General features: G+C 37.7%; 1 protein-coding gene across 3 annotated transcripts; it reads left to right on the top strand.

Moving 5' to 3' along the window:
* Positions 1-16,071: 16,071 nt before the first annotated feature.
* Positions 16,072-20,072, top strand: LOC116248164 (calcium-dependent protein kinase 25-like). 3 transcript variants are annotated; one of them, XM_031620801.2, is made up of 6 exons: positions 16,072-16,206; positions 17,389-17,560; positions 17,662-18,334; positions 18,420-18,716; positions 18,976-19,332; positions 19,447-20,072. In XM_031620801.2, exons 3-6 carry the CDS (start codon positions 17,755-17,757, stop codon positions 19,635-19,637), a joined length of 1,425 nt encoding a protein of 474 aa, XP_031476661.1. In that variant the 5' UTR covers positions 16,072-16,206; positions 17,389-17,560; positions 17,662-17,754; the 3' UTR covers positions 19,638-20,072. The 3 variants fall into 3 exon arrangements, with proteins under 3 accessions (XP_031476661.1, XP_031476660.1, XP_031476662.1); XM_031620800.2 differs by having other exon boundaries at positions 17,659-18,334; XM_031620802.2 differs by lacking the exon at positions 17,389-17,560 and having other exon boundaries at positions 16,087-16,206; positions 17,659-18,334.
* Positions 20,073-20,836: the final 764 nt, after the last annotated feature.

Below are 20,836 nucleotides of genomic sequence, written 5' to 3'. Positions count from 1 at the left end.
CGGCCGGTCTTCCCAGTCCCCAGCCAGCAGGTGGAATTAAATCGGCTCAAACGGCGACGAAAAATAATATTATGTTTATTTTCTAATATTACATTAAACGTAGTAATGATTATAATAACTTGTAGAATATTTTTAAAGTAGTAAAAATAAAGTTAACTACATGTAGCAGTTTTTGTAGTTGAAGAACGAATCAAATAAATTTGTCGCCGGTTCAATTCAAATCAACCAATTCAAGCATATTTTTCAAACTCGAAACTTTACAAGTATATATAAAGTTAATAAATAGATGGTAGCTCAAATTTAGAAAGAGAAAGAACAAATCGAGTTCCTTGGCAATGTTGATTGTAATCTTATTTGGTATTACATTGGATGCGAAATTAGATACCAAGCCAATTTTTTTACCATGTGTTGCATGCTCAAGAAATAATCATCACATACCAAGGTAGCGTTTTAACGGTGGATGCTAATAAGTAGGGATGTCAATATATCCGATTAGATATCTGATCAAAGAAAAATCAGCTATTCTTATGATGATTCAGGTTTAAAAAATGACATCCGAGCAGATTTAGTTTTAAGCTAATATCAGATATTCAATGCCCTTGTATTTTGAAAATTCGACTCGATTCGGGTCCATGTTATGATTTGGATTAGGATTTGGATGTGAGTGTAAAAAACATATTGATATTGGATTTGGGTTGTGGAATCTGATTTGAGGTTCAGATTTGGATATGGCTTTTTTCATTAGTGTTTAAATCCAGAAAAAAAAAAAGGAAGAAGAAGAATATATTCGACTTGTTTGACTTCCCTAACAACAACAAGAGGAGAAGAGAAGAGTGGATGCTTGACGCCAAGCATTAAAAAGTTGCTTTTTTTCACATTCCACTTTATGCTTGCTTGTACAAATTACCATTTTATAGTAAAAACAGTGGAGCCCCTGTCCTTGAGCTATGTTATAGGTGCACAGGGGTGTATAATGACTAAAATGCCCTCGTTAAAGAATAAAAAAAAAAGAAAAACTTTTGAAAAGACAAAATGAAAAAATTATAAAAACACTTAAAGACTAAAATAAAAAAAAAAATCTAAAATCTCTCCACCTCCCTTGCTTTTTTTAGTGCATATTTGTTGTGTGCACTCAACTCAATCTCTTGTCTAACGACTTATAATCATTTTACATCAAAATTGATGCAAGTTTGTTCGCTTTTGTGCTACCGATCTTCCTTTATATATCTCTTGCTAGTTAGTTGTATGCGGATGTATACAATATATAGCATATAAAATATGTTTTACATGCAATATAACAGACATTCAATTGTTTGGGGGTTCCTATTTTTGACTAAGCATACACTAGAATGCAGCTAGGTGGGTCCATTTTGAGATATTGGAGCCGAAAGAGGTTAATAAATCCATTAATGATTTAAAAATACATTGTCTTTCTTTTAAGAAACAAGCAATGATGCAAATATGGATATTGTTTGTTGATCGAACAACCAAGTAGTGTTGGGTACGATATGAGTTTGTTTGTTTGTTTCTATTGAAAGATGAATATATGAATTTTGAAGAAACAGATATGATTAAAAGTATATCCGATCAGTTAACACTATATTTGTTGCATTTTTTTAAGAGATTATTTCGATTTAATTTTCGGGAGAGAAGGAAAATGCGCGGAAGAGAGAGAATTTCAGGTCTTTCCCTCTAATGGGTGAAAAAGTGGGTTCTAAAATGGAAAATGAAATGAAAAGATCAGAAATATTGTGAGCGAATGAGAGAGAGTTTAAGTTTCGCGCTCCCAAGCGCGGGGATGGCATTTTAGTGGTTTCGGTCATCACCGGGGGCATTGATTCACCAGGCGGAACCTTTCGCCGAGCGCACTATTTTGGCGCCAAAAAGTAAGCACGTGAGGTGGCACGTGCGAAGGCTGAACATTGTTTTTACCGTCTTTCAACCCAGGGGGGCCAGCGTCGCCGGCCATTGGACGGTCATCTAAAGCTCCAGCCCTTCCTTTTTCCTGCACAGTGTGAGGAACAGCGACTGAGTTGATGCATGCATCCCCTTTCTCCGTGCGACAACATTGCCATAAAAAAAAAAACTGACTTGACGTGGGAGTTGATCGTGATAAGTTTTTTTTTTTTTTGGGATAAAAAAAACAAATATATAACTATACTTTAAGCGTGTTCGGTTGATCGAAAGAAAAAAAAAATATGGAGGTATTTATAAAGGTGAAAACATTTTTTTTTTAATATTAAGGTTTTTTGAAGACTTGGATACCATCATCAATTAGAGTACAGTGGATGACTCATAATTACCAAATTAATGACCAAACTTTCACCTATAATATATGTTTCTTCTTGGTAAAAAAAACTAGTCTTACAAAATCTGGATTTTATAAAATTACTCTTTTTTTTTTAAGGGTGCCATATGAATTATATGCTACCAAGGTTGTTGTTGGTGTTTGTTTGATAATAAATTACAGTTAGGGATGCAAAGGGTTGGAGAGCAAGTTTGATTCAACGATTACCCAATTCAAATTGATGAGAGTTTATGTGATTGGATTTGAAAAACCAACTTCAAAATGCGTTTATCTGTAAAGTGGCTTTTTTAGGATTTTGGTCAGACGCCAAACTTAGTTATGAAATTGCATAATACTGGATGTGAAAATAAAAAAAATCGGTAATCAAACAAGTACAATCCATTTATATTCGTGCCCAAAAAGGTAGACAGTATGTTGGAGCCCACAAAATTTCCTGATTTTACATTTTGATGCTCTCAACATTTTCTTTTTTGTATATACTGATGTCCTTAAGAAATTAAAATTGTTTAATATCAACATCATATAGTCTTTTTAAAATTTGTCCTCCCCCACCCCCCCTCCCCACTTTTGGAAAACTTAAATGAAAAGCAGGTTTTCAAAAAACCCAGTTTTTAGAAAATGTCATTTCGTTCTTAGCCAAACAGGTCATTTAAAATGAGGTTTTGCATTAAAAACGTCGTTTTGAGCATGCATCCAAACAGGACCTCTATTTTATTTTATCGACGATGCAGTATATCGACCGCGTTAATAACAACAATTAAGAGACATTGTCGTCGAAACAGAATAAGTATTTCAGATTTCTTTGTGTGTTAACTTCTTATCAGTGTTAGACAGCCCGATTAACCGATTCAATTGAATTTGTGGATCGATTAAAAAAAAATTTAAAAAATCATTCAAACAAATAGACAAACAATTACTTAGATAATAATTAAAAACAATCCCTCTTAAACTGGTTGTGGAATCCAAATGGTTTATTACAAGTTGGTTTTGAATAAGCGGATCGAGTATGACAAAACCATATTTTCAAGAGTAAATGATGTACATCTAACGGGTTGTTTGGCATCAAGAACATGTTCTTTATGTAAGTGTTTTATTGAGCAGATTCGTAAAATAGTAACTAATGGTTTATGAATCTACCTCAATTTATGAATACATTCACAAGACACTCAATGAGCGTTCTTACTAGCAAATGATCCCCAAGAAGCAGTTTGGTGTTAGGAACAACATGAGAGTACTTAATCTACCTCAAAATTAGGATAGTGTTATCACCCCAAATTTTTCTAAAAAGGTTGTATTCTATTTTCACTCAAATGACTTTTCAGTTATTTCATTTCGATTTTTAATTTTTTGACCATAAACTCAACCCTAGACTCATAACCAATTCACGACCATTTGATCCAAAACGAATCTCTAGACCCATGACGGAGTCTAATTACAAGTTCAAAACCCAACTTTAGACCCGAGATTCAAATCTGAAATCCAACTCTCATATCCAAATTAGGTCAAAGTCTAGATCCAAATCAAGAATTTCAAATAAATCCAATGCTGAGATCAAAACAACAAAATTGGATGCTATGAACCACCATGCTCACATACACAAACCTTCACTTTGTTTCATGTCTCGTTCTCGCACCAAAAATGTGTTTTAAGCTTAAACCACTCACTAAAAAGTTCTAAAACGAGCTCCGAATCACTCAAAATAGAGTCGGCCCCATTTGTAACAAAACTATTTTTATACACATTTAAAAAAATGATTTTTATGCTTCTTTTTATAACTGGACCTCTTGGAGGTTAGGGAGGCAAAATCTACCACGCAACACTTTATTAAAGTGTTGCGTGAATCTACTTGACTTTGAGACATATTCATACAATATTGGTACTTTGTTCCTAATGCGAAACTGCTCATAAAAATGTTACTTTTTGTGACCAGTTTTGGTTTGATTGCTTGGAAAAAAAACATATATAAGCAAGTTAAATACGAGCTAGAATGTGGACAGCAATCAAACTGATGTGAACCGAAAAGACTACCATATTCGAACTCAACACGTTAATTGTTAGGTTCGGTTTCTACACTGACTCGGGCAGCAAAATTATTCGAATAATCGATTGAAATTTGAACCAAATCGGGACGAGGGACGATTGTGAATTAGATCAAATCAAAGTTTAATTAATATTTTTAAGAAAAAGGCTCGAGATTAAGAAAATAGACCGCACTTTTGCTTTGGTTTGAAATCTGCATTGAATGAAAAGGGGTTCGATTTGTAGCAAATATATTTTAATTTTAAATATATAAGCGATTCAAATTTACCGAAACAAACCCAATTAAGAGAACGATATGGCTTCAAAACCCACACTGATCCATGGGGTGGATTCTGATATTTGAATCATCGCATGATGGGCAGGATCCAGATCCACTCAAATGGTGGGAGCATGTGAATCCAAATGCTGAGTATTTTACTCGTACAATGAAGATGAGAGAAAAACAGTAGATGGATTGGATAATTACTGCGAACTCAATGAATTGAATGAGATTTCATCCACCATTAACTTGTGGTTATTATAATGACCATATTTGTTATGAATTAATTTTCTTGTTCGGGCTATAAACCATAGTTGGTAGACTCGCCGATCTGAGTCGCGAGTCGCCTGAGTTGGCTACAGGGGGGGGCGCCTAGGCCATGGCTCACCCTGGCCAAATAAAAAAATAAAATTTTTTAATTGCGCCATGTGTTTTTTGGATTTGAATTCAATTTGGCCTTACCCGAATCCAGAGGTTGGACTGTCGGCCTGCCCCCGAAGAAAATCCTGACTCTGCCCCTGTTGACTAGGATCTTCCATTTAGTGGGTCACGAGTTAGGGTCCGGCAAGTTAGCTGGGATTGCCAACTAACCACATGTTCTCTTTTATCAAGAATAGCTGAATATTAAAGTTTGTTATTTTTCCAAAATTGTTGAAATTCTCATAAATTTTGCTAAATAAAGACAAATACGCATATTACATGTTATTCAATTTTAATTGATGAAAAGAATCAAACCTGATGTCCCGACATATGTACCTTCTTCATACATTTATAAAAAGATACACTATAAATATATATGGCCTAACCCAATCAAATCACTGAGTTAATACTATAAAAATTTATGACATAACCGAATCAAATCACTCAATTAAATCTCTGATCTCATGACCAATCTTTAACTGGTTTGAATTTTAGTCACGAGTTTGCCAACTATGATTTCGATCTTCAATGGTCATTCAAAGTTGGAGAGATGGATGAAAATGTGCTATAAATTATTGATTGGAAACCAAAAAAACGAAAACAAAATTTGGTAGGATGACATTCTTCAAAAATTAATGCTTTTTTGGGGTACCATGCAGCTTTTCATCATATTGAATATTAATATAACGGAACTTTGTTTATATGCATTTAGATATTTATGAGAAAAATGCATAGAGATAACTAAGACCAAAAGAAGAAAGATACAAATCAAATATACCACGGACATTTCTTATTCACATCACCTTACAAAGGCCTCCCTAGTGCTTGAGGCTTCCTTTTCCTTGACGAGTTAAACGGAAAACTGGGTCTTGACTCCTCGTCACAGTGGTGATAAAACCAGTGTTATCAGAACTTATCCGATTCTTTGGCCGATTCAAGATTGCCACACGGTAACCCGGCTCCTAACTATGATTTAAAATACTATACTTGTTAATTATTTGCTATACCGTTTTATTTTTTTATTTTTTCAAATAAGTGTTTATTTAATATATTTGACCGATGGACAACCTAGAGAATCGGCTGATTCGGATGCCGATTCAATTTACAGACCGACTCTGTTTTTATAAAACGGTAAGTAAGATTCATGCCAGTGCACCTGCCCAACCTGATATCGTAAACCAAGGCTACCAAGTTCGAAAGCTTTTTACTGACGCAGGAAAAACATCAGTAAAACCTTCATTGGTGTTTTTTTTCTAATGCCATAACAACCATTTGTCAAGCTTGCTACCTTGTCCCTTTGATGATGCGCGACAAGCATCACCAGTTTCAATTTGCACACCCAACATTTCTCGTGACATGTTTGAGAGGATAATGAGATCCAGTTTCGTGCATGCTACAAGCCCTAGTAGCGAAGGTACATGTGAGCTTGTCTAGATAGTGGACCGCTGTTGGTTGTATCTATTCATTTTTGCTCAAGGGCGGAGTTAAGGTAGGACCTGCTTGGGTTAAGGCCCCACCTCAATTAAAAAAAAAAATTATATGTAAATTTTCACTTGTTATATATAAAAATTTTGAAAATTGGTATTTCAACCTTAATCAAAATTTAAAAACTTTAATTTGACTCCCTTCATGAAAAATGTCTGACTCAGCTCTTGTATTTACTGGCTCTTATATTGGTGCCCCCTCATTCATTTGATTGAAATTTGAAAGATTAAATGCTTGGGAGCAAACGGATCTAACTCGGGTTCCCCAAAATTTATTCATTTACATATTGTCTATCTCTAATCATTTGCTTGAGAGATTGGATGTTTGGGAGCACGCCAGGAGTAGAGATACATGTGAAATTGTCTTATTAATTGCCAACACAGTCTCACAAAATTTATTTAATCCTTTGTTTACTCACGACAAAACTATCCACATGCTACGCAACAAGTTCTTGCTTGAGCTCCAAGAATTGTTTTTGCCGTGGGAAATTGAAAGACTGAAGAGGGCGACAGTCGCAGGAGATTTAATGGCAGGAATTTTCTGGAATTCGTGATCTTCCTCCCACCGTTTTTGATTCGTAAAATAATACAACGGCTGAAGATGCCGTTCCAAAATCTTTTCCTCACTTTTCTTTTCTTTTTCTTCTTTTGAGACCTTTTGAGAGAAAAAAGTTGTTGATGGAGACCTCTCCACATTCTTGAGCGCTTTCTCATGCACACTGCCATCGCTACGTTTGAAGTCCACTGAGAGTTCTAAAAGAAAGATGATGCAATCGATTTATTAATTAATTAGATCGGGACTTTTCCAAATTCAACCACGGTGTTTGGCTAATTGGCAAACACACCTCTAATGTATTGCAATTGACAACTACATCCTTATGTTTTGAATATTTTAACAATTTTTTTTCACAATGTTTGGTAGCTTCTCATTAGGGATGTATCACGAGCTGACTCGAACTCGGTCTTGTAAGCTCGACTTGGTTTGAATTAAAACTCGAGTTATAAGCGAGTTGAGTTCAACTTGTTTAAATTTGACTCGGCTCAAGTTTTCCTTGTTTCTTAATCTTCATGGGTATGTTGGGAAATTTAGACAAATTTTACCACTTTTTTTTGTGGTTTTCTTTTTCATTTAAAGAAAAAAAATACATGAATTGAGTTACACGAGCTCAAATTAAAGGAGCTTGAGCTCGACTTGACTTGATCTTGCTTCATAAAGTTCAACTTGGGCTCCAGTTGAACAATATGTTATTCGAGCCGAGCTCGTTGTACATTCCTACTTCACATAACATGGAAGCGACTTTTTTCGCTCTACATCTCTTTCTCTTTTTAGAGAAACAATCATTCTGATGTCAAAATTGGCCGACGAGATTAATTAGACACTCTTATGTGGTTTACCCGATGTTTAAATTAACCAACGGGATTAGTTAGAAACTCTTGTTATATGGCATTCCAAATAAAGTTTAGATCTTATTTTCCAAACTTTCCAAACTTTACCAAACCTAACACTTTTTTCAAAAAGCAAAAAACCAGACATGTATGTGAGCTTATCCATTATGAGGTCTAAAAATGTGATGTCAAAGGACAGCCCTCTTCTTCCAAATGACTCCCATTGCTTGGGTGCTTGTTGTGCTTTGCTTTTTTTGTAGGTCAACTTTTAAGAGGGTAAGGCCTACAAATTCGCCGAGAAAAAAAAAGATTCTGCTGCGTTACTTTTCCGTCACCACCACCGGCAACATAACCAAAAAAGAATAAAGTTGTGGATTTGTATCTATTCATGTTTCAATTCGCATTTCCACTTGCAAATAAACCCCTGCTATAAAACCCTAAGGCTAGTACCTTCGCTTACAAAGCCTATTATAAAAATAAAGTTGTGGATATGTGACTCTTTTTGTTTCAATTCACCTTTCCGACACGAACAAACCCTCGGCATAAAACCCTAAAGCTAGTGCCCTATGTAACGAAGCCTATTATAGAAATAAAGTTGTGAATCTATGTTTATTCTTGTTTCGATTCGCCTTTCTAATGCAAACAAACCCCCAGCATAAAACCCTAAGGCCAGTGCCCTCACTTACAAAGTCTATTATAGAAACAAAGTTGTGGATACCCGAATGTTCTTGTTTCAATTCGCCTTTTCGACACCAACAAACCCTCGGTATAAAAACCCTAAAGCTAGTACCCTTAGTTACATAGCCTATTAAAAGTTATGGATCTATGTTTATTCTTGTTTCAATTCACCTTTCTAATTCAAACAAACCCCCATCATAAAACCCTAAGGCCAGTACCATCACTTACAAAGTCTATTATAAAAATAAAGTTGTGGATATGCTAATCTTCTTCCTTCAATTCGCCTTTTCGACAAGAACAAACCCTTTTATAAAACCCTAATGCTAGTAGCCTCACTTATGAAGCCTATTATAGAAATAAAGTTGTGGATCTATGTTTATTCTGGTTTCAATACACCTTTCCAATGCAAACAAACCCCCGACATAAAACCCTAAGGCTAGTACCATCGCTTACTAATCCTATTATCGGGTGCTTCTTTGTAAGTTTGAAAATACAAACAAAAAAAAGGAACTTTCAGAACAAAAGTTGTGCATGGCCAATAGCGGAGCTACCATAGGGCTGGTGTGGGCAGCATGTGTAATCCTTTATAAAATTTATATTTATCATGTATTTTACTCATGCATGACTACATGGGGTGCTCATACAAGACCCATGCCAGTGCCATGTCATGTAGCTCTACATGCATCCAATGCCCCTCAGCTAAAATTTTCCGGCTCCGCCACTGTGCATGGCGTTTCTTCGTTTACTCTTCAACGGATGAACAAAGTTAAAAGAAAGGCAGTTACAAACTTTTGAGCAAGCTCATTTGGTTATAACATTTAACTAATCTTTCATGATCATGATATAATGAGAAAACAAACAAGAACTTTAACCACTTACCAGAGGTAAAGCACTAAAAAGTACAACTTTTTATGAAATCAAGACTAAAGCCTAGTCTCCAAAGTGAAAGTTTCTCCAAAAAGTGAACCTGCCAAATACAGTTGCAGTTTGACATGTTCTGTGGCTAGAATTGGCTGCACCCTCTTTAACTTTTTGCACTTTGGTTAAATCCACTGCATGCAATTAGCTGGATCGTATCTCCTTCCATCGAGTCCCCAGCGTATACAGCCCATTGTTATTGAACATGTAGCCAGCAGATTTTACACATATACACATACATAGCCAACAGATTATATAATGTATGTACATATATATTATATAATATATATGTATACCTTGTTTGACTCGTGGGAATATCTTTTTCGGTTATTGGAGCCAATTGAGCCCCACCGAGTTCTTGAGCCCATTGTAACGAAATGGTGAGCAGAGCAAGGGTTCTTACTGTGTGCTGTTGGAGTTGAATCAAAAGATTTATGTGCTAGTGGACAACTTCCTTCAAAGCTGCGGCTCCTTGTCTTAAGGCTTAACTGACTTGCAGAATATTCCATGGTTCAGACGCTTTGATTCTGGAAAAGTTTGGTTCAAATACAAGAAGAGCGGCGGGGAACAGGCTGGTCGTCGCCGCGGATGACCGGTCCTGTTCTAGCCGGGCCGGAACCCGTGGGCTCACGGCCCAAAGTTTTTGGTGGTCGAGGACAAGTGGAACAGGACATGGGGAACATATGTAGTTTTTTACTACATAAAAAAGGCTTGCGATTTTTTGTCTTTTGTGGAAGAGACAAAGAGTCCCAGATCGCGAGAGTTGAGATAAATTGAGATCAGGTCAGCATGTGTTCGTGTTTGTCGATCCGGTTGGACCACACGTTTGATCCGCTAGCTGGATTTGAATACGCCGACGGCCAACAGCCCTTGTGATCGATCGACACAAGAAGCCGAAATGGGTGGCAGGTTGGTCCGTACCGTATGTGGGCTTATATATATATATATATTCCTTGTTTTTGATAATAATATTATACTCGCCTGATCCAAAATCAAATTCTATTTTTTATTATTTTTAAATGCATGCATGCAGAAATATAAGCATATATATTAGACACCTCGTGGCACTTATATATAAAGTTTTCTAACAAAATAATATATATTGTTGATTACCTAGTATGGTTATATATCAATATTAATGCAATTCTATGGATGATTGATGGAGGAGAAGCCGAAAATTTATTTTTTTTTATATGTATCATTTATGGCAGCGTGCTGCGCTTGCAAATTGACTCTTATATTAGAAAATATTAGGTTCTAACTTCGTCGATTACAGTCGAGGCAGCACTTATTATAATGAGATGTTAAGTTTACGTAGAGAATAATGTTCTAGATCTTCTTTTTTATTACATGCTCTTAGATGTGTCCACGGGAATCGTAAAGCCATGAGTCAAACCCAGATCCAGTCTTAAAAAACGAGAACCACAAATCCGATGAAGTTGAATTTGGTCTGCCACAAATCCAAAGTGATCTTAAAAGCATAAGATGTTCAATCTAAATCTGATCTTGAGCAGAAATCCAAATTAAAATTGAATTTGATAGACTGGGATCTAAATCCGCAGTCATCTTACAACTATGTTATTCAAACCCAAAACCGATCTTTAAAAAACAAGGATCTAAAGTATGGTTAGCTTGAATTTGGTAAAGCTACGGTTGATTCGTCGGGTCTAATATCTATGGCTAGAACAAATCCACATGAATCGTCTTGCAACTATGCTAGTCAAACCCGAACCCTAATCATCTGCATAGGTCCTCAATCTCTACTTTATACATCCCTGAACAACTTCAAAAGGTAAAGCTGCATTACTCGAGACTTATTCTCCATATCTCCTTCTTAATTCTTACTACCTTCGCATCAAACACATGTGTGTGTGTGTGTGTGTGCAATCAAGTTCAAAGAGCGTGTTTGTTTGAATGACACCAACATCTAATCTAGTTTGGAGAAAAAACTGGGTTTTCTGAAAACCGAGTTTTTAATGAGTTTTGAATACTTGGTTTCTTTGTTTGGGCGGTAAAATAACCTGATAGAGGTGGGGTTTTTCACTTCCTCTTTTGCAGAGCCAGAGTTTTCCTCAAACCCAATTTTGATGGCTCTCAAATACTCAAAAGGACTTGGAAAACTAGTTTAGAGGTGTTATGCAAATGCCCAAAATGCTCACATTCCATAGACTTACAAACAGGGGCGAAGGGAAGGCAGGCCGGCATGGGCGCTCGCCCCATCTCATTTTTCTTTAATTTACATGTAAATTTTAGAAAATTTTATTTGTTTTATATAAAAATTTTGAAAAACGGTATTTTAGACCGTGTCAAACTTTAGGAACTTTAATTTGACCCTTATAAGTACATAAAAGTTATAAAAGCACTAAATTCTAAGTACTTGTCATGTTATGGGTAATCAAAATAAACGCACCAAACCGTTAGTTTGACCATTATCATGAAAAATTTCTAACTCCGCCCTTGCCTAAAAGGTACATAAAATGCATAAAAGCATTAAATTCGACGTACTTGTTGTGTTACACAGGTAAACAACATAAACGCACCAAACCGTTAGTTTGGCCATTCTCATGAAAAATTTATAGCTCTGTCCTTGCTTAAAAAGTATATAAAAGATATAAAAGTACTAAAATTTGACTTAATTATCGTGTTAGGGGTAATCAACATAAACATACCAAACCGTTAATTTGACTCTCCCCTCATGAAAAGTTTCTAGCTATTTAAAAAATACATAAAAAAACAGAAAAGCACTAAATTCGACGTACTTATCGTCCTACCAACAAACGCACCAAACAGTCCAAAAAGCAGGAACAAAAAGAGAAGCGTTTCTATTGCATTAACCAAAGTCGGAACCAACTAAAAGAGAATAAACAAAAGAAAGGCAGAAACAGATTGAGATTTAACTAAAATATGATTGAGACCCACAAATGATGCAAGGATAAGTATGCTAATTGCTTTGCGCCAGGGCCGTCTGTATCAACATCTATTTCGCAATTAAAGCTGTTAATATTCTATTGATTAGCAAAGAACGCTCCTTACAGCGAAAGCTTCTGCCCCCGTCCAATTAAATCTAAGTAGAATAAGAAACGCTTTAGAGGAAAAAGCATTGATGAAGGGCGGGGATGTGCGGGGGCGCTAATTGCGGACGGAGGAAGAAAGGAGAAGAGTCAAAGCCGTCCATGCAGGCGATGAGTCACCGATCTTATCGAACCGCACCGTAAAGACGAATCTACCCTCCTTCCCTACCGCACAATTCCTCCACGTGCCTTCTCTTTTTCTATTATTCTCTAATTAATTGCATAAACTTCATGGACCCAGCAAAATAAGGCTTCTTTTGGGTTAAAAAATTTCTAAAATTTGATTTGTGTTGGTTTCTAGAATTATTTAAGTTTGCTCGTACATTTGAGTTTGTAAATTCAAATTAAGACTTAGATAGAATAAGTGAAATGGTCATAATGTATAATATCCACGACAAAAACATGCATCTCTCTCTCTCTCTCTCTCTCTCTAATTAGGTGAGAAATTTAGTTTGGATGTTGTAACAACTCAGTCTCGACATAGAAAAGGATAATTTGTCTACCAAGAATGAATCGCACGTATTTGAACGTTAGATCATGTTTTACGAGTTATGAAGTTGAATAGAATCCAAAAATTAGACAAATCAAATATGCAAATTAGGTTTTAAAATCTTGCTAGTGCATTATATATATCTATATAATAATGATTTATGATGATTTAAAGTAGTCTAATCATTTGAATAGATCAATAGTTGAGAGAAAAACAATGAAAATGATGTATAAACTAATATTAAATGATGAAAATTACTCGTTAATTGTCGGTAGCTAATTGTCCGTCTGGCCGGATGGATTATTTAGCTGCCATGACAAAGAAAAAGGACATGAAAAGGAGAAGGAACATGACAGAGCTACGGGGAGGGACAACTGGCCGTCAGAAGCTTGACACCTAGGAGAGTTAGATCCTGCCTGCCCTGCTTCTTAAGCCGTCCAGCTATTTTAAAAAACTATTAACTCAACCAGCTATGTATGTAAAGAAAAAAACATGAAACATAATTATACAATATTTTGTCTTATTTTCTTAAAAAAACTAACCGCACAGCTGTGTTGTTTGCGTCCAAAACTATGAAAATCAACATAAAAACTTTTTTTTTTTTTTTTGGACATAAAGATCAGACTTTGTAAGTTTGTTTCTGCCTTTGGACACTAAAAAATAATTTTATGGTGTTTGATGAATATCACGTTGCTGCGGTGACCGATCGGTCACATTAAAAACCTTTCAGTCTAATACCAACGCTTGTTCGGGACGTGCTCTCGCTCGGTCCGAACAGACGCGCGGATAGAGGATGGTTTTGCTTGGTGGAACGGCGGCTCCGTCGGGTTTTTACCGTCTCCGTTCGAGACCACCGCCCACATCTCTCTCTCCCGATGTATCCACCTTCGCCGGGAAGCTTCCCACCGCCGCCCCTGTCCCCCGCCGTCCCCAAACACAAGCCGAAAGCCGTCAAACTAAAAACCATCGAACGCATCACCGCCCCGCCCGAGTCCGACCCACCTTTTTTTACTTTTTTACTTTCGCTTTCATTTGCCTATTCACACCTCCAAATCCAAATTATTAACACATACTGTTCCCTTTTCTCATTGTTCCAGGAACAAACTTTCACCAACTTTTGAATTTTAAAAGTGATCCTTTTGAATTTTAAGTAAATAAAAAAATTGTATAGGTTTTATAAAAATATTGTAATTAGATTTCCCCAAAAACATCTTCATCCTTCCTTTCTTGACGGCTAATAGCAAAAAAAGCGAGCCATGAATGAAATCATTCAGAGTTGGCAGCCGTGTTTTAGAAAAGCATGGTCGGTGAGCTTACTAAAATGTAATTAAATTAATTTCACTCAAAAGGCGCTTTACCGTCAAAACTGGGGCAAGCTGATGCGTTAAGCAAAAGGAAGCTTTTCAGTTAGGGCCCTATTTGTAAAGCTGTTTCATGGGAGAGACTCGCAGTTTTGGATTTTGCCGTACACTTCAATGCCAAGCAAATGACGGCACGATATTCTTTCACTTTCTCTTCATGTCAAGTAAAAGAAAAATAAAAAAACAATTCTTGACAGATATTATAATTTTAATGAGTCTAGAAGCGCATGACATAGATGGTTGAGTTGGAAAGCGAGCACTACTTAAACATACGAGACACTCAAATTGAATGATATACCCGAGGTTCGTCAATATCTCGAAGCAACCCTCAACCCTACAAACCAAAAGAAAGAGGATGGCTTTAGTCTCGCGGGAATTGTCAATTGATTCGATTATTTAAACATGTAACATCATGTATTTAACATTCTAAAATTTATAAAATTCCACGCAATCTCATTCTTTGTCCACTGCCACACGTTCAAATGAAGTCATTCATTAGTTTATTGTCCACATAATGACGTGAAAACTACCGTGAATAAACTTGCACCGTCAAAAGTAATTTCAAAGAAAAATTAGGTCATTTCTCAAAATAAAGCGAAATAGTTGAACCTTAGATGAATTGTTTGGCCTCAACGAAAGGGATGACGCCGTGGATGACTTCAACAACACAGCGCATGCTTCCTCAATTCTCACGCCAAAGGCGTTTTCCCTATTTCGCCTTATCTTTTCTCAATATCCCATAATGGTCCTCTCCCTGTCACCGCTGAAGCCCGTTTTGGTAATTGTGGTTGGCAGGTTTTGTACGGAAGCTCCATACAACTGGACGCCGACCGTCCAGCACTTCACGGCGCCCGTCAAACGTCCACTGAAAGTCAAGGAAAAGGGACGGTCAAGGGTTTGTAAGCCACAGATGGACGTTTCTACCCCTTGACTTGCAGATTTAACAAAAGGCTCTCCTCGGCCGAGGGTCTGAAAGGGCATTTCACTAGAAACCGACAGCTGCTCTTGCTTGGAATATTCGCTTCTCCTTTTGCCGACAAATAATGCACATCAATATTTAAAGTGATTTTAAAGGTGCATTTTAACGTTAAATTCGTTTCCCACATTAGGATAAAATAAAAACTAACTAAAAGGTGAACTAAATGAATATGCCAAGTTTCTAAGCGAAACATGTTTAAGCCATTAAAAAAAATAAGACAGTGCATTTGAATGAAGGCCTTTTGAATAGCGAATAAATGCACTGAAAAATAGAAAAATACTTCATTAAGAGTTAAACACGTGTTCCTTCAATCCTGCAAATTTGATTTTTTTTAATCAGCCTTAAGAAATACAAACATAAGCGTCAATCTATACATCAATAGCTTATTTATGCACATTGATAAATCGATGTAACTATGTTATGTTTCCCTATTAGACAAACTGCAGGTCAAATGGGAAAAAGGATGAGATCTAGAAGATTGCAATTTAACTCGTTATTTTGGTTGAGGTTATGTTCCCGATATTTCGGACTGCAAACAAAAGAACACACTTCCAATTAAATCCGATTGGTATCTGGATTTCACGTCCGCGGACTCGGCCCATTTTGGCATTATTAAATGTACCCCACCAACTAACAATCAATAAAGTATTGTTAAATAAGCAATTTCAGGCGATTAAAAAAAATCAAAAAATGTCGAATTTCCGGCTATAAAAGCAGCACCGGGCGTCCATGCTAACCTTCTTTCCCCTTCCTAAAGATCTATAAGGATTTCGAAGAGGAGCTTCAGAGGGTTCTCTTCCTCTTTCTTAGAGGTATTTTTCTTTTCTTTTTTCTTTCTTTCCTTTCCTTTCTTTTCTGTTCTTTTCCTTGTTGGTTTCTTTCGTTTTGGTTTTCTTTTGTTCTTTGCCTTCGTTTCCTGGGAGGCTATGTCTCGCGTTTCTGAAGTTGGTATGAAGAAATTTTGCTGGGTTTGGTGTTTTGGGAGGATTTGAGATTGTTTTATGGCGGCATTCCGAAGAAGAAGGAGGATAAGGAGAAATGTGGGTGGTTTTTGGGGTCCTGCTGAGGACATTTGACCTGTAATTTAGGTGAATTTTGTCGGCGACTTGTTTTTCTTCCAGACGTCCTTGGTTCCTCAAGTCTTAGAGTTCAGAAGGAGTCTATTTTTTATGTTTTGCGCTTCCTCTAGATCTTATTTGGGGGTCAACTCACTAAATTTGGGTCTTTTTTGAGTGTCGCCGATGATTCTCTGAAGATCGTGGTAGCTCTTCGTTTTTCTTCATGAGTTTCAAGTACTAACCCGTAAGTTTGAGTTTGTCTTTGGTTATTTTTATGTTATTTGAAATGTTCTGTTCAAAAGCGAGGATTTTTCGGATTTCCGTATCCTGTTGAATCCCTGAGCATAACAAGTGTCTGATCTTTCCGAAAAAATAGGTGTCTGGATTTCTAGTTGCTCTGTGATGCTGCGTCGATTTCCTCTTCCTACTTAAAGCTCAGATCTTTTCTTTGTTGAATTAGCGATCGCTTGTAAGCATTTTTTTTTTTGAATGTTGGTCGTAGCCTAACAAAATTATGCACATGAGGAAGATTTGGGTGATTCTGGGCCATCTTTTCTTTTTCTCCCCCTTTTTTTGTACTCTGGGTTTCTTTTAATTGGCTTTCTTTTTTCTCCGCCAATCATATTATGTGATAAAAGCTGTGAGTGAATGTTGTCGATGTCTTTGGTTTTGCTTTTCAACAATCATATTACCGTGAAGCGCATGTCTTGCTACGTGTTATCTTGCCTTGGGTATAATTTCGTAGCTGGATCTGTAAAAGTTGTATGTTGGTAATCAAGTGGCTCACGGTTGAATCTCAGCTCGAGCATTCAACAATGAGAGTACAAAAGATTGAAAAAAGTACCATGTTGCTTTGGCTATCTTCTGTAAAACTAAAAAGAAAGAACTTGTAGCAGGATTCACCCTCAAATTATTGCGGTTTAACTTTGTGGCCAGGATTGAGAACCTCATCTGATGTGACTCTTCTTGGCACTGTGAAACCGCTGAGATTTAGATATCACCCAATCGACTCGGTAAAGGCTCATGCTCTGTATCTGCAAGCACCGGCTTGCAGTATCATGTTCTTGAGGTCAAAGATGCAGGAGCCTTTTTCTACTCTAATATATTGGTAAGAGAAAATATGCTTGGGAAGCATGTGGTTCCTTTTGCAAGTCTCCGATCTAATTGTTCGGATTGTCCTGATCGAATTCAAATGCTCTTTTGCAGTAGTAGCTGACTTGTTCATCTGGTCAGTAATATATCCATCTTTCCCAGTCACTGGGTTAGATCCAGTTCTTGTTTGGCTGGACCTATTGCTTTGTAATGGCGATTGGGAAAGGCAACCAGCCTTCACCATGTTCGTCTATCTGTTACAAAGTCCGTTTCCTTACAGAGGCCATTCTAGACGCAACACAGATCAGTAATCTGGAAGACAGATATGTGCTTGAAGAACGGCTGGGATCGGGCCAGTTTGGTGTGATTAGGTACTGTTACGACAAGCTGACAGGAGAGACCTTGGCCTGTAAGTCCATTTCAAAGGATCTATTGGTCACACCAGAGGATGTGCGTAGTGTCAAACTGGAGATCGAGATCATGGCTCAATTATCAGGCCACCCGAATGTTGTGGACCTGAAAGCAGTCTTTGAGGAGGAGGATTATGTGCATCTGGTAATGGAGCTTTGTGAAGGTGGTGAGCTTTACCAGCTTTTGGAGAACCACAAGCTGCTGTCAGAAGCAGAGGCTGTAGTTATGTTTAAGCAATTGATGGAAGTTTTAAAGTTCTGCCATGATAAGGGTGTGGTGCATAGGGACCTGAAGCCAGAAAACATTCTACTGGCAACTAATTCCAAGCCATCGCCCATAAAATTGGCAGACTTTGGCCTTGCGTCCTACATCAGACCAGGTATTACTTTTTGCAGTTAATTCTCTGTGTTTGTCTACTGTCTGGTATATTTTGATACTAAGTGCTACGTGCTTCTCTCCAACAGGACAAGCTCTGTATGGTATAGTTGGCAGTCCATATTATATTGCTCCAGAAGTCCTTGCTGGGGGCTATAATGAAGCAGCAGATGTCTGGAGCGCCGGCGTGATTCTTTACATTCTTCTCAGTGGGCAACCTCCTTTCTATGGGGTTACCAAGGCACAGATTTTTGATGAAGTAAGGGCAGCAGACATATGGTTTCCATCGGAACCTTGGGACCATGTATCTGCTTCTGCTAAGGATTTGATCAGAAGAATGCTTTGCAGAGATCCGAAAAACAGACTTACTGCAGCACAGGTCTTAGGTATGTGTTTCGTATTTTTTCTTCTATATGATTTTGAATTGTCTACTTTGGCACTTTAGTTCATGTTTATCTCAACCTACTTAAATTGTTTTTGTCAAGTTGATGACGTTGATTATGGTTGATGTCTCTTTTGTGAAAATGTTATAAACTCGAATATCGTTTTGACTATGTTGTTCAGCATGATTCTAGATTGCAGCAGCAATTATTTTGCTTCTCTTTCGGACAATCTTTAAGTCATCTCGTGATTCTGTATTTTCAGACCATTGCTGGTTTAAAAATGAAGAGAAACTCTTGGGAGATGAAGGCCAGTTTGGCTCACTCGAAGACTCTTTGCCTGAGCAATCGATTCCCATGAACTGTGATTTCATCGTGAACTCCAGCAACGTGGTTTGTTGTGATGTTCAGCGGGACTTCTCCCCTACGTTTACTTGCGAAACGTCATTTTCTTCCTTTTTGGCTGATGCAACGGGTTGTTCGCCATCTACTGGCCTTTCGTTTAGGAGCTCTGCGTCTAGTGATGAAGAGTGCTCTACCCCAATAGCTTCAGTGCCGAGCTTTGCATTCTTCGCTCCTTGCACTCCAGACGAACAGGATAACTCAACTGCCGCACAAGGAGGTATGCGCTAATAATTTTTGGCCAATTAATCCTTTTGAGTTTGTTGTCCTACTACTATACGAAGAAACCATTTTGTAGTTCCTTTGTTCTGAATACCATGTCCGTTTCATGCAGACCTAGTTGAACCAGGAAAAACTGAGGCGGAAGTGGCACTGGCTTCGCGAGCATCGGGAAATCGGACAACTGGCTTGGGAGAGTTCGAGCAGCTGGGCAACCTGGACCTAATGGTCACAGGATCCCTTGTACGTTGGCCCTCTTTCACGCATCTCTCAAACGCTACTCCCCTCCAGTCCTTGGTGTGCTGAAGAATTCACAGAAGAGAAACGACCAAGCATCTCTACGCGGGGTAGTTCAACCCTTTTTGTTGTAACGAGGAGTGATTGTTGTTGGAGTACTTTTCGAAGAGATGCTGTGATTCTCTCTTCTTGTTATCTGGCTATAATATATTTATTTATTTTTCTTGGTTTCGAGCAGTTCAGGCCAGGTTTCTTATCGTTGTCAATGTTAATTGCAGGACTTGTGAATGTAAATTCGTCCCTGTTGTTGCTTGGTCATTGTATTCTGCGCTATTTGTAGATAGAAAGAGTGCCTGCCAAAGTTGGCGACGTTTTTCTTTGTGTTTGATTGATACCATTTGCAAAAAATGTCTCCAACGTTTGGCATATAATGCTGGCCTTCAAAAATATTGTGAAGCTAATGCATCTTAATGCAGTAAAATTATCCGTTTAGGATTTCACTTAGCTTGTCCTCTTTGCTTTTACAGTTATCTTCTTTTGTAGGGAGTACTTTTTTGAGAACTCCACTTCCAAGTTCTCGTGGGCAGGGCAGTGTGTGGCGTTTAGATCTTGACAAGCCTTTTTCAAAGCCATTCCGCACATGCAACGTCCGGACAAACACCTGTGGGGCGTGCTGAAAATTCACGTGTACGTATGGGGGCGTCTCTGTGCGAGCGACGTGGTGCCAATGTTGTTTCAAACACTTGACTGAGCGGGTGACAATTAAATTCTAAGACGCCCTTTTCAAAGCCTTTTGAGATATAGAAATTGTGAGATGCATTGACAAGGTTGACGCCTTGTCTTAAACGGGGGTGTGTCTTGGACGGTGTTTGCAGTGCAGCATCCAAACAAACAAAGCGTTCCTTTTGTGTCCAAAACTGTCACCAAGTTGGAGTTTGGTAGTTTTTGACCATAATTTTCGGATATTGGCCAGATTTTGACAAGATTTTCAGGATGTTGTGGCTCGACTCCGTCCCATCTCAACGCCCGTCCAGGAGCCAGGTGTCGAAAGCAGCTTTTGTTGGCAGGCGCAGAAAAGACAGAGCGCCTGAAATTTTGTTCAGTTTTTCAGTGCCCAAGTCTGTATCATCTAGCCAAGTGGAGAGGGACCATTTGTCGCCTAAAAGATGGAGAGGGACCATTTGTCGCCTAAAAGATGGAGAGGTCCCATCCGGTCCCCAGGCTGGATTTTCAAGGGAAGGAAAAAAGACTCGGTGTAAAAAAAATTT

The sequence above is a fragment of the Nymphaea colorata genome, chromosome 2 (assembly GCF_008831285.2).
Source record: "Nymphaea colorata isolate Beijing-Zhang1983 chromosome 2, ASM883128v2, whole genome shotgun sequence".
Lineage (NCBI taxonomy): Eukaryota > Viridiplantae > Streptophyta > Magnoliopsida > Nymphaeales > Nymphaeaceae > Nymphaea > Nymphaea colorata.
This window is presented reverse-complemented; position numbering and strand designations above follow the sequence as displayed.